Source organism: Heloderma suspectum, chromosome 4 (assembly GCF_057233095.1).
Source record: "Heloderma suspectum isolate Gila_16-S chromosome 4, 16-S_ref, whole genome shotgun sequence".
Taxonomy (NCBI): domain Eukaryota; kingdom Metazoa; phylum Chordata; class Lepidosauria; order Squamata; family Helodermatidae; genus Heloderma; species Heloderma suspectum.
In genome coordinates, this window is record NC_139461.1 from 310,234,877 (window position 1) to 310,248,390 (window position 13,514).

The window sequence follows — 13,514 nt, forward strand, 5'->3', positions numbered from 1 at the left end:
GGGAGATTTAGGGGAGATGCTGCAGATGCTTCTAAATTCAGCTTCAGTGAAGAGGGGGACCCCATGAAAAACATCCGCATATTTTCATGTGGAGCCATTTGGCCAGGGGGCTGCACATGGACAGGTCTATCATGCCATATGTGATGCTGGTGAAAGTTCATTATGCCATTGGTGATGGGAAGTGTCGACTCGTACCCCAAAGATGTTTGGAAAAGGATGTTTGATGAATAACCCAGTTTGATGGGGTTTTCTTACCATAATGCCACAATCAAGCAGATTTACTTGCAAGTAGTCCCATTGATCTCAGTGCATCTTACAGGAAAGATTTGTCCCCTGGGTGATTGGCAAGAGTTGACATGCATATTGACCCTTGCCATGAGCAACCGATAGACAGTGCATTATTGATTCGGGGAGCCTTCCTCAAGCTAGGGCCCTCCAAATTTATCAGACTACTATCATCCCCAGCCAGCAGGGCCATTGGCCACGCTGGCTGGGGATGATAGGAATTGTAGTCCACCACATCTGGAGGGCCGCAGCTCGGGGAAGGCTGGATTAGAGTATCAGATTGGGAAGGCTCAGATTCAAGTCCCCATAGAGCCATGAAGTTCACTGGGTGACTTAGACCAGGAACTATCTCTCAGTCTAACTTGTCTCACAAGTTTGTTATGAGCAGGGGAAGCTGGTGGGTCCCATCTCAGTGGGGCAGTGAATCTGCTCCGGGTTTCAGTCAGAACTCTAAAGGAGCTCCTTTAGAGTTCTGACTGAAACCCGGAGCGGATTCACTGCCCCACTGACATGAGAGCCACCAGCCTCCACTGGTTATGAGGATAAAATGGGGGTGGGGGAAGCTCCTTGGAGGGAAGTTAGGATGTCAATTAAACTATATCAGTAAATATTTTAACCCTTCCTGGAACTAAAGCTCCTGCACTAATTTTAATGTGCCTTTGCAATCTGATGGCCATTCCTTGAACTTTGCTCCCCCTGCCACTGCCACAGAATTGCATAGATCAGCCTTTGCCAAGCTAGTTTCCTGGAGATATATGGGATACAACTCCCATTATCCCCAGTCAGGGCCAACAAAGACCAAGAAGAGGATTTAAGGCTGCAATCCCATGCACTCTTACCTGGGAGCAAGACCCTTTGAACTTAGTGGGGCTTACTTTTGAGTAAACAGGCTTAAGATTGCACCGCGTGTGTGTTTTTGACATGGTAGTGATAAGGGCAGGGAGGGCAGGTGATCCGTAAACTATGCAGGGGTGACATCTAGTGGCCATCAATAATACAAGCTACAGCTTCAAAGAAACGCAGGAAGCTGCTTTATATGGAGTCAGATCAGCCGTCCATCTCACAGAATCATAGAATAGTAGGGTTGGAAGGGGCCTACAAGACCATCGAGTCCAGCCCCCTGCTCAGTGCAGGAATCCAAGTCAGAGCATCCCTGCCAGGTGGCTGTCCAGCCTCGTCTTGAATGCCTCCATTGTGGGGAGCCCACCACCTCCCCAGGTAATGGGTTCCATTGTCGTATTGCTCTAACAGTCGGGAAGTTTTTCCTGATGCTCAGCTGGAACCTGGCTTCCTGTCACTTGAGCCCATGATTCCGTGTCCTGCACTCTGGGAGGATCGAGAAGAGATCCTGGCCTTCCTCTCTGTGACAACCTTTCAAGGACTTGAGGAGCGCTATCCTACCTCCCCTCAGTCTTCTCTTCTCAAGGCTAAACATGCCCAGTTCTTTCAGTCTCTCCTCACAGGGCTTTGTTTCCAGTCCCCTGATCATCCTTGTTGCCCTCCTCTGAACCCTCTCCAGTTTGTCTGCATCCTTCTTAAAGTGTGGCGCCCAGAACTGGACACAGTACTCAAGATGAGGCCTAACCAGTGCTGAGTAGAGGGGAACTAGTACTTCACTTGATTTGGAAGCTATGCTTCTATTAATGCAGCCCAAAAGAGCATTTGTCTTTTTTTGCAGCCACATCACATTGTTGGCTAATATTCAGCTTGTAATCTACATCTAGCCCAGTATTGTTGACACTGACTGGCAGCAGCGGTTCTCCAAGGTTTCAGACAGGAATCTTTCCTAGCCCTACCTGGAGATGTCGGGGATCCATCCAAGAAGCTTCTGCACACAAAGCAGGGCCTCCTCTTCTCCCCACACATCCTGGACCAGATTCTTTGAAAATTTTTGATGTGTCAGGTGTAATTTGGTGTAGAGATGCAGTTAGACAGTTCCGTTGGTAGAGTTAGGAATAGGGAAAGGGAGAAGAGGAGTAAGAGTCGTCACCATTGTTTATAGTCTCACTTGGTGTATCTATAGTTAGTTGGAATGGTAGAGAATTTTGTTTAGTTTGCATTTTGACAGGAAATTACTAGTGCTGCTCCGAAAATTTCTCCCACATTTCTTTCGACCCTTCTCATTCAATTTGATAGAAGAGAAATTGCTGTCGAAAAGAAATTCAGAGGTGAAGAAATTTCGGAGAAATTCTCCTGGGTTGGGTTTGGGTTTCTTGGGCTTCCCTTGCCTAGGAGATGACCAAGGAGTGAGCACAAGTGTCCAGTTTTTCATTGTACAATCATCTCTCTGGCCTCCTGTAACCTCCTCAGCTTCCTACACTTCAACTAAAGCCCAGTTTAAGGCTCCATGAGGCAATTAGGTTGTCTGGGTTGGGAGCTGGAGGCACTGCACTGCTCTGGTTCCGCTCCTACTTGGATGGCCGATTCCAGAAGGTGGTGCTGGGGGATTATTGCTCTGAGCCGTGGCAATTGTGCCATGGGGTTCCACAGGGCTCTGTTTTATCCCCCATGCTGTTTAACATCTACATGAAACCGCTGGGGGAGGTTATCCAGTGCCATCAATATGCGGATGACACCCAGCTCTACCTCTCTTTTCATCAAACCCAGGTGAGGCAATGGCTGTTCTGAACCAGTGCCTGGGCATGGTAATGGACTGGATGAGGGCCAATAAACTGAAATGCAATCCAGACAAGATGGAGGTACTGTTAGTGGGTGGTTCGTCTGCCCAGCTAGGTGATATTCAACCTGTTCTGGAGGGGGTTGCACTCCCCCTAAAGGATCAGGTTCATAGTTTGGGGTGCTCTTGGACCCAGAACTGTCACTTGAGGCACAGGTGAACTCAGTGGCACGGAGCACTTCTTATCAGCTTAGGCTGATATACCAACTATACCCTTATCTGGACAGAGAGAGGCTAGCTACAGTTATATGTGGGGCTGCCTTTGAAAATGGTCCGGAAACTTCAGCTAGTCCAAAATAGGGCAGCAAGATTGTTGACAGGGACTGGCCAACAAGGTCACATTATGCCAGTACTTTTCCAGCTGCACTGGCTGCCAGTCCGTGTCCGGGACTGATTCAAAGTGCTGGTATTAACATTCAATGCCCTGAACGGCTTGGGGCCAGGTTATCTGAAGGACTGCCTCCTCCCATATGTGCCTGCCCAGACCTTAACATCATCCTCAGCGGTCCTTCTCTGTGAGCCGCTGCCAAAGGAAGTGAGGTGGGTGGCTACCAGGAAGAGGGCCTTTTCTGAGCTTCAGCTATTGGGCAGTATAGAAACAAACAAACAAACAATTCTGCTGTGGCACCCCAGCTATGGAATGAACTCCCCAGTGAGGTTCGTCTGGAACCTACATTGTATACCTTCTGGCGCCAGGAGAGGGCCTTTTTATTTTCCCAGGCCTTTTAGCATTTTAGCTTTCTAGTCTTTTAGCTTTGCTGTTGTAAATCTGTATTTTAAATATCTGCATTGCCACTAGGTTTTATTCCAGTTTTATTCTGGTTGTATTGTTACACTGTGGTTTTAATGCTTTTACATTTTATATTGTTTTACTGTGAGCTTTTTGGTTTTAATTTTTGTGAACTGCCCAGAGAGCTTCGGCTATTGGGTGGTATACAAAAATTAAATTAATTAAATAAATAAATTCCTCCGTGGGGCTTTTCAGATCATGACGGGCAGGCAGTCTCAGAGGCTGGCTGTGATTAGGTGAGTTCAAAACACCACAGAAATTATTTTTAAAAAAAAAATCCTGAAAGAGGCAGGACAATGGAAGCCTCTTTCATGGGGGGAGAAAACTTTCAGGACATTGAAGGACAGATTTTGACTCAGCACTACTCCACCTCATCCCTGGAGCTGGACGCAACACTGCCCCCGCCTGCATTGTGGTGGATGCAAACTGGGGGCCGGCCTGCCAAGGCAGCTGATGCTGCTGCAGCATGAAAACCCCGGAAACCTTTAGGGAAAAAAAAAGACAGAAGCTGTGCTACAAGCCCTGCCAACAGGGAGCCTTAGCTGGAGAAACTGTTGGGAATTTCTCCTCTCCCTGGAGAAATTTGATGAAATTGTCTCCCAAATTTCTCTGCCCACAAGTGGAGAATTTCAAGTGGCCATTTGTACACAGCTCTAGAAATTACTAAATGTGTACTTCCTCAATCAATATGCGAACTGGAGCACAGCTATTCTTCTGTATTCACACTCCTCAGAATTTTGTGATACAGCTCTCCAACTTTTTTTTTAAAAAGTACTTACAAGAATGTGTATATTGGGGAAAAAACACAGAAACAAGGGAAAACTGCTTGCAAAGCATGAAATGCACATACTAGGAGAAATGTGTAAAAAATGTGTTTGAAATTTTGTGCAGGGTCTTAAAAATGAAAAATAGCACACTGATGCAGAAAGGGAATGGAATGAACTTGAAAAAATGAGAAGGTGAGAGAAACTGAAATTGACATTTTTGTTCAACTCTGATATTATTTATCAGTTTGTTTCTTTCGTATAAAAGAAGACACTGTTAGGACAGTAGAGAGAAGTTATCTTGTCTCCACAGCAACTCACCCCAGACCTAAGAATCATCGTCCTTGCAAAAGTTGCAGGGCTCTGAGAAGAAGCCGGGGGTGGTGGTCCAGTAAAAGTTTAGTTGATAATGAGCAGACATGCGTGCTGGGCTTGGCTGATGTCACTTATTTAGCCACATTATGATTATAAATGTGACTGGTGAGTGTTGATCTGGGCTGCCTCTGGGTTGACAGAGCTGCCTTCGTTGTACACGAATAAACTCGAGTTGGATCTTGCTCGCGTGTCCAGAGCTTAATTGGAGGGCAGCTGGGCATGGACCTCCAAGTCCAGTTTGGACTTTTACCACAATCTGGCGAGTCAGGAAGGAGGGCCCAGCTTTGCAGTGCAATCACGCCCCGCCTGGATGCCTGAACAACCCAGCCGGCACTAGGTGAGTTCACCTTGGCGTCTTCTTGAACGGGCGGGAGAGGTGTGCTTCAAAACCAAGGCCAACTCCAAGTAGGGTAAGATTCACTGGTAAAAAAAGGTAAGGCCCCCTGGTTGGTTTCCTTTGTTTAAGGTGATGTCCATTAAGTATTGAAAGGTATATACAGGACAGCCTTAACTGGCTAAAGGAGACAATATGGGTGGGGGTCGGAGTGTCCCGACAGGGTCATCTCTAGATGTTATGCTTAAGCAATGGAATACTCTGCCAGGCGTGGCTGGTTTGAGTAAAAACCGCTTGGTTCTGTTGTGCACAAAAAAAATGGCCAGTTTTTAGTCACTCATGGCCACCCAAAGGATCCTTCAACCAAAACATCTTAAGAGATCTCCACCTTGTTCTAGAGGACAGGGTACCCAAAAACATGGATTATTGGTTTCTCTGGGCTGACGTGGCTGAGAAAAGGCAGGCAAGAAGTAAAGCAGTGTCCTTCGTGAGCATACCATCCGTGCTGCCTCCGCCGCCTTGTCCACAGCCCCCCTACCCAGAGAACCAAGATCTGGTGCCATCCCAAGGGATATATCCAGCTATAAACCAAATTCAAAGTGTCTGCACACAAATGGGTCAGATAGGGGCTTTAAACGCGTACCCCGCCCCCTGTCCCCTGTTAAATCTGAATGATGCAGCCGATTGGACAGTCATAACTCAGTACCAAGAATGGATGCGCACTGTTCTACAACAAATGGGTCAGAAAACTATAAACTGGTCTAAGGTGCGGGCTGTGAGTCAAGAAAAATCAGAATCCCCCGCTGATTTCCTAGTTTGTTTGACTCGCACTCTGCGCATCTATGGGGGCACTGACCCTGAACAAGCAAGGCATGCTGCCCTGATAGCAGGTATGTTTGTGGAGCAAGCTGTTCCTGATATTCAAAAATATTTCAGGGAACACCAGCCAGGATGGCACGAAAATAGTATGGAGATGTTGATAATAGCAAAGTATGTGTTTGATGGAAGGAAGAAAGAAGGCGCAGAAGCAATGTAAGGAGAAAGAGTTAGAGGCAAAGTTGTTGTTGGCAGCCATTATGGGAACAAGGTTCCCGGGGCATGGCTGAAGGAGAGGACAAAAGTTTTGTCATGGACGTGGTCAGAGGGGACGTGGTAGAAGAGCAAGTGCAGGGACAAATGAGGGAGGACAGAGAAGTGGTTATGACCGGGATGTGTGCCATTATTGCAAGCAACCTGGTCACTGGAAAAATGAGTGTCCCCAGAAGGGGAATCAAAGGCAAGAAAGTCAGTGGACTAGGCAGTGGCAGGGGCAAGGGCCCGCCACTTACCAGGGAGCAGAAAGTGTTGGAATGTCCGAATGATGGGTAGAAGGAGGTCTAGAGTTGGTTGGTAGCGAGAACGAGAGTCAAACCCCAAACAGCTGGAAATTGAAATTGGCAAAACCTTTTCTGACCCTTAACATAAATGGGAAACCTTATCACTGTCTTCTTGACACTGGCGCTGCAAAAAGCATGCTGAATAAAATCACCTTACTCCTTTCTGGTTCCAGAAAAAGTGTCATAGGAATTAATAGAAAATTATCCACTGTTCCCTTGAGTCAACCAGTTACAGTTAAAATTGGCCCTTTTGCAGCAGATCATTCCTTCCTGATGATGTCAAAAAGCCCAGTAAACCTCTTGGGAAGAGACCTGCTAGCAAAGTTAAATGCTTCTATCAGTTGCAGCCGAAATGGGCTCTATGTCACCCTGCCTCCCTCCAATGTTATGGCTTTTTTAGAGGAGGCCAGTCCCCCGACAGACACAGATCTGTCAGAAGAGCTCAGAGGGCTGCCATCTGAGTACTGGGCGGAAGATTCAGGTGAAATTGGGCTGCTAAAATCTGCAGCTCCAATAAAAATTACCGTCCGTACTGACATGGCCCCCCCACCGGTGAAGCAATATCCCATGTCATTGAAAGCCAGAAAATGCATTGGGAAACTAATTGAAAAACTCTTAAAACAAGGTGTCTTAGTACAATGTTCTTCGCCATGTAACACCCCAATTCTGGATGTCAAAAAGAGGGTAGAACCAGGACAGCCCCCCAGTTACTGCATGGTGCAAGACCTCAGGCTAACCAGTAAATTTGTGATCCCAAGACATATTGTTGACCCAAATCCCGCCACCATAATATGCAGCATCCCTGCAAGTGCATGTGTATATACAGTATTAGGCCTGATATTTTACTCTGTGCATGCTCAGAGGAAGATTGCAAAATTGATTCGGTCATATTGGTTAATGGTGCCTTAGGTGAAAGAGGACATAAAATTGCAAAGAGGAAGTTGCAGTAGTGAAAGTCTGAAGTTGAATATCTGGGACACATTCTGTCTTGTGGAACTAGAAAGTTATCTTGTAAATGTGTGCGTGCCATTACGAAAATGAATGCCCCCTCTACTAATTATTATTATTATTATTATTATTAAATTTATTAATTGCCCATCTGGCTGGTCACCCAGCCACTCTGGGCGATGTACGAAGTATATAATAAAACAGTTTCAAACAATAAAATTCTACAGTAAAAACATTTTCTAAAATACCCTAACTTACCCCAAGTGCCTGCCTGAACAACCACGTTTTTAATGCACTAAAACCCAGGTCAGAGCCCTGCTGGGCATGTTGGGGTATTGCAGAGCTTGGATCCCTAGCTTCTCTGAAATTGTGAAGCCATTGATAGAAAAACAAAGGCTGCAGCCCGAGAAGAGTGTGAATGGACAAAACTTGACTCCCAGGTTTGGGAACAAGTAAAGACTCTCATTGTATCAGCTCCAGCTTTAGGTCTCCCAGATTATACTAAACCTTTTATTCTATTTGTACATAAGAAACGTGGTGTAGCTTCTGAGATTCTCTGTCAAAATTTTAGACCTCATAGGAGGCCAGTAGGGTATTACTCTGGGCAATTAGGCAGCGCTGGGAAAGGCTATGCCTCTTGTTTGTGCAGTGTTGCAGCCACGGCACTCATTGTTGAAAAAGTCCAAGACATTGTACTTGGTCACCCTTTGCAACTCTGGGTACCCCATGCAGTATCTGCCTTGTTAACCCAGCGAAATGCCCAGCATTTTTCCAACGCCCGTTATACCAAACACAAGACTTTGTTGCTCCAAACTCTGGAATTAACTGTTTCACGGTGTAATGTGATAAACCCCGCAACTCTTATGCCTGAACAAGATCCAGATCTCCCACATGACTGTAAAGCAGTTAGTCGTGAAGTGCAAATGCCTAGAGATGATCTGAAGGACGCACCTTTGCAAAGTTCTGAGTTCATCTGGTTTGTTGATGGGTCTTTCAGGCTGGTGGATAGAATCCATAAGACAGGCTGTGCAGTAGTGTCCAACACAGAAGTAATTGACTCTGAGTCTGGACCCCTGCCAGGAAATAAAAGTGCACAAGCCGCGGAACTGACTGCTTTAGCCAGAGCTTGTGAAAAAGCAGGAGAGAGATCTCTGGCTGTCTACACCGATTCTAAATACGCCTTTGGAGTTTGTCATGCTACAGGTGCCCTAGGGAAAGAGCGAGGATTCATCACAGCAGCGGGGAAACCAATTTCCAGTGGTCCTGAAATCGGCAGGCTGCTGAACGCAATCCATTTGCCTCCATTGCAAAGCTCATGGGACTGGTAATGACCCTGTCACCCGAGGGAATGCCAGGGCAGATAAGGAGGCAAAAGCATCCACTGCCTCCTGAAGACCTGTGATACCAACCCCACCCTTACTGACATGGTGGGAACTTGCCAGTGCAGAGGAGAAGGAAGTGTGGCAAGCGGCTAGAGCTACACAAGATAGCACTGGAGCCGGGGTGCCCCAGATGGCAGGCTTGTTTTACCAAAAGCAGGTCTACGGCCGGTATTACAACAGCACCACAGCCAGGGGCATGTGGGTAGCGCTGGGCTGGCAAAGGGAATTTGCAGAGAATGGTTTGCCCCGGGTGCACATCAAATGGCTAAGCGGGCGGATTCTGCCTGCCCGCAGTGTGTGAAGGAGAATGCAAAAGTCATACCGCCTGGGCCCCAAGGTGGAAGACCATGGATGTAATTGCCATTCAAATCCATTCAGATTGATTGCGCTCATTTGCCCAAAACACAAGGATTCCAGTGGCTGTTATCGTAGATAAATTATCGGGACGGGTGGAGGCTTTCCCCTGCAGCAAAGCCACAGCCCTAGAGGTGGGGAAACCTTTGATGAAGGACATTGCCCCAAGATTCAGCCCGCCTCGGTGTGTGTTCTCAGATTTATGATCACATTTCACTGCTGCACTAACACAGGCCCTGTCAATTGTTTAGGGGTCACCTGGCATCTCCACCCCCCCTACCACCCCCAAAGTGCTGGGCAAATAGAAAGAATGAACGCCACTCTTAAAAGGAGGCTGGCTAAGATCTGCAAAACGTCCCACCTCACCTGGCCTACTGCACTTCTTCTAGCATTACTGTCAGTAAGGACCACCCCACGACAGCCCATCGGTCTGTCTCCTTATGAGATGTTATTTGGAAGGCCTCCACCAATTGGCCAAGAATGAACGCCACTCTTAAAAGGAGGCTGGCTAAGATCTGCAAAACGTCCCACCTCACCTGGCCTACTGCACTTCTTCTAGCATTACTGTCAGTAAGGACCACCCCACGACAGCCCATCGGTCTGTCTCCTTATGAGATGTTATTTGGAAGGCCTCCACCAATTGGCCAAGAATGAACGCCACTCTTAAAAGGAGGCTGGCTAAGATCTGCAAAACTTCCCACCTCACCTGGCCTACTGCACTTCTTCTAGCATTACTGTCAGTAAGGACCACCCCACGACAGCCCATCGGTCTGTCTCCTTATGAGATGTTATTTGGAAGGCCTCCACCAATTGGCCAAGAATGAACGCCACTCTTAAAAGGAGGCTGGCTAAGATCTGCAAAACGTCCCACCTCACCTGGCCTACTGCACTTCTTCTAGCATTACTGTCAGTAAGGACCACCCCACGACAGCCCATCGGTCTGTCTCCTTATGAGATGTTATTTGGAAGGCCTCCACCAATTGGCCAAGAATGAACGCCACTCTTAAAAGGAGGCTGGCTAAGATCTGCAAAACGTCCCACCTCACCTGGCCTACTGCACTTCTTCTAGCATTACTGTCAGTAAGGACCACCCCACGACAGCCCATCGGTCTGTCTCCTTATGAGATGTTATTTGGAAGGCCTCCACCAATTGGCCAAGAATGAACGCCACTCTTAAAAGGAGGCTGGCTAAGATCTGCAAAACGTCCCACCTCACCTGGCCTACTGCACTTCTTCTAGCATTACTGTCAGTAAGGACCACCCCACGACAGCCCATCGGTCTGTCTCCTTATGAGATGTTATTTGGAAGGCCTCCACCAATTGGCCAAGAATGGGCTGTTCCTCATGTTACACTGCCAGGAGGGGATGAAGACTTAACTGCTTATATTATTCAGCTCCAGGGCCAGTTCCACCGTATCCACAGACACATGGGCAATGCGCAACCACTGCCCCTTGATGTGCCAACTCATCCATTCCTACCCGGAGATGAGGTCTACATATGCGCATGGACAGCTGAAGGCCTCCAAGAACGCTAGACCAGTCCCCATCTTGTGTTGCTGACCACTCACACAGCAGTAAAGGTGAAAGGAAAGTCCGCTTGGATCCACTAAACCTATTGCTCAAAGGGTCCGCTGAAAGGCTCTTTTGATCCTGCACTTGCAGGAGGGAGCGAAGGTGAGGACCACGCGCAGCAGGGGAACAGCACCGCTAGCCTTTCTCCAGACCCTGTGGACGAAGCAAGGCCAGAAGTAGAAGCAGAGGAGGAACAGGCTCATCATGCAAGTACTGACCTGTCTGACTTTTCACAACTCACACATGCAGTGAACCACTGGGAAGCTGCACACGCCCCACCATCTGACAGGGCTTGGTCAGCTCTGCCAGACTATCTGAGGGTCCACCCACAACCTCAGTGGGTGACTGAACATTATAACCAGCAGGATCAACCTTTAAAATTGAAAATCATAAGAAAGTAATAAAAATTGATCCTATGTGGTGATACTAGGTAATAGTTGGGTTGCTAGCAAGGTTAAGCGTTATAGTGTGCATGTTAGAGAAGAGCTTGTATTGGCAGAATGTTTGGACGTTTTAATCTACCTTCTGTCTTCTTGTATAGGTAGCCCTCGTGAGCCAGTATTACGGACTGATCCTTCCCCAAGTAGTGTTCTGGGTATAACTCAGAGCATCCAACAAACCTTTGCACTTTCAGACTGTTGGATCTGTTTGGCGGCCTCTAAGGCTACCTCAGCTCCAATGCCCTGAGAGGCCAAACCTTTAAGTGCAGCTAACTTGGCAAGCCCCCCAGTTCCTTTAAAGTCAGATAACAGCACTTGACAGGACTTGGGGTTTCCAAAATGCTCACACATGGTGGTCTGTCATTCCTACATTGGGAACATTCTGTTTTAATAGCACCTGTAAAGATGGACCGTTTTGGGGTAAGTCCAGCTGTCTTTGAACCCAATATAGTAGCACGAGATTTGACATATATCACCAGTGGACTTATCAGGCTACATGCAGTAGTTGAAGTATTTGCCAGTCATTCTGCAGATGCCTTGGGCCTGGTTGCTACTCAGATGACTCAAATGCAGGAAGACATCATCCAGAACAGAATGAGTTTAGGTGGCCTGTGTGGAAAATTTAATTGGTCTGACTGTTGTCTAAACACTGATGACAATGAGAAAATTGTAAAACAACTGACAGCAGACATTAGGGAAGTAGTGCATGTACCTGTACAAGCCTGGAAAGGATGGGATCGTATAGACTGGCTAACCGGATGGCTCCCAAACCTCGCCTGGTTGAGGCAAGGTTTTCTCGTTGAGTTGGGTATTCTGTTTGTAGTACTGTTTTTACCCTGTATCTTTGCATGTTTCACATCTTGTATAAGAAGACAAGTTAGCCAGCAATTTCTTGCTATATATCAAGGCTTGCCACAAGAAAAAGTAGAAAATCGGAAAGAGCTGCTGAAGCAGTGGGCTGGCAGCACTCTCTAGGTGATCCAATATGAAGAATTCAGCTCCTATTGGATCAAATGAAGGAATGTGGAAAATAACTAAGGCAAGGCCGTGTTGTCTTGGCTTTTTCGTGCCTATGTGGCAGATTGCTCAAAAGCCTAAAACTGTTGTCTTTGTTTCTTTCGTACAAAAGAAGAAAAAGTTAGGACAGTAGAGATAAGTTGTCTCCACAGCAACTCACCCCAGACCTAAGAATCATCGTCCTTGCAAAAGTTGCGGGGCTCTGAGAAGAAGCTGGGGGTGGTGGTCCAGTAAAAGTTTAGTTGATAATGAGCAGACATGCGTGCTGGGCTTGGCTGATGTCACGCCTTTAGCCACATTATGATTATTAATGTAAGTGGTGAGTGTTGATCTGGGCTGCCTCTGGGTTGACAGAGCTGCCTTCGCTGTACACGAATAAAGTTGACTTGGATCTTGCCCACGTGTCTGGAGCTTAATTGGAGGGCAGCTGGGCACGGACCCCCAAGTCCAGTTTGGACTTTTACCACAGAGGAGTGCTCCTGTGCAGGGTTTCCGTGCGCTTGGACCAGGAGCTTTGTGGGAGGTAGGGAGGATTGCGGGGGGCGGGAGGACACTTGTTTCTCCATCGGGTGGTCAGGTGAAGAAGAGGACTGGCTCCTGCCGCTTAAATGGTGGTGCAGAGGAGGGAATTTCCACAGGTGTTGCTTCTCATGCCTGCTGAAATGTCCTCTTCTGCATAACTGTTCAAGGGCAGAAGCCCAGTCCTCTTTTGCATGTGGTCACTCTACTCCCACCCACATGCCCTAGGCACACACCCCCGCCACCCCAAGGTCATCCCCTGATGTGCCAGAAAGTTGTCAGCCTGGAACCTGAATGTTTCCTAGCTATACAGTGCCAGAGGATGGGGAGCATGGAAGGGAGAGAAAGATGAAAGGTGTCCTCCTTTCCCCTTCTCCTTGCTGTTGAAACATCCCTTTATACAGGGCATGCAAACACAGTGGTGGATTTAGGACATTTTAGATTCGGGTCTTCATGGCCTTTTCCCCCAGCCCCTCTTTAGATGGAAGGTGTATTACTTCTAGGCTGGCCACTTACACTGCCAAAAAAGAGGAAATGCACCCCCACACACACACACATACACAGAAGGAGGATAAATGAGGTTCTATCTTTAAAGGTGGCCTAAAAATAATTCTAAGTAAACTCAAATATGAACAAAAGTTGCATATACAAATATATGCCTATAGATGCAAATTTAGATTT

At 47.3% G+C, this 13,514-nt stretch overlaps 1 protein-coding gene and 1 long non-coding RNA gene across 2 annotated transcripts in view; one reads left to right on the forward strand and one right to left on the reverse strand.

Moving 5' to 3' along the window:
- The window catches only part of SLC52A3 (solute carrier family 52 member 3), a 25,523-nt gene extending 16,642 nt beyond the window's left edge, over window positions 1–8,881 (reverse strand). The window contains exon 1 of the mRNA XM_084854509.1: window positions 8,501–8,881. Within this exon, the coding sequence (XP_084710635.1) occupies window positions 8,501–8,565 (65 nt within the window). The 5' untranslated portion in view covers window positions 8,566–8,881. The remainder of the gene's footprint in view (window positions 1–8,500) is intronic.
- The window catches only part of LOC146349019 (uncharacterized), a 14,591-nt gene extending 1,881 nt beyond the window's left edge, over window positions 1–12,710 (forward strand). The window contains exons 2-3 of the long non-coding RNA XR_014790787.1: window positions 4,644–5,228; window positions 10,680–12,710. This is a non-coding gene — a long non-coding RNA (uncharacterized LOC146349019). The remainder of the gene's footprint in view (window positions 1–4,643; window positions 5,229–10,679) is intronic.
- Window positions 12,711–13,514: the final 804 nt, after the last annotated feature.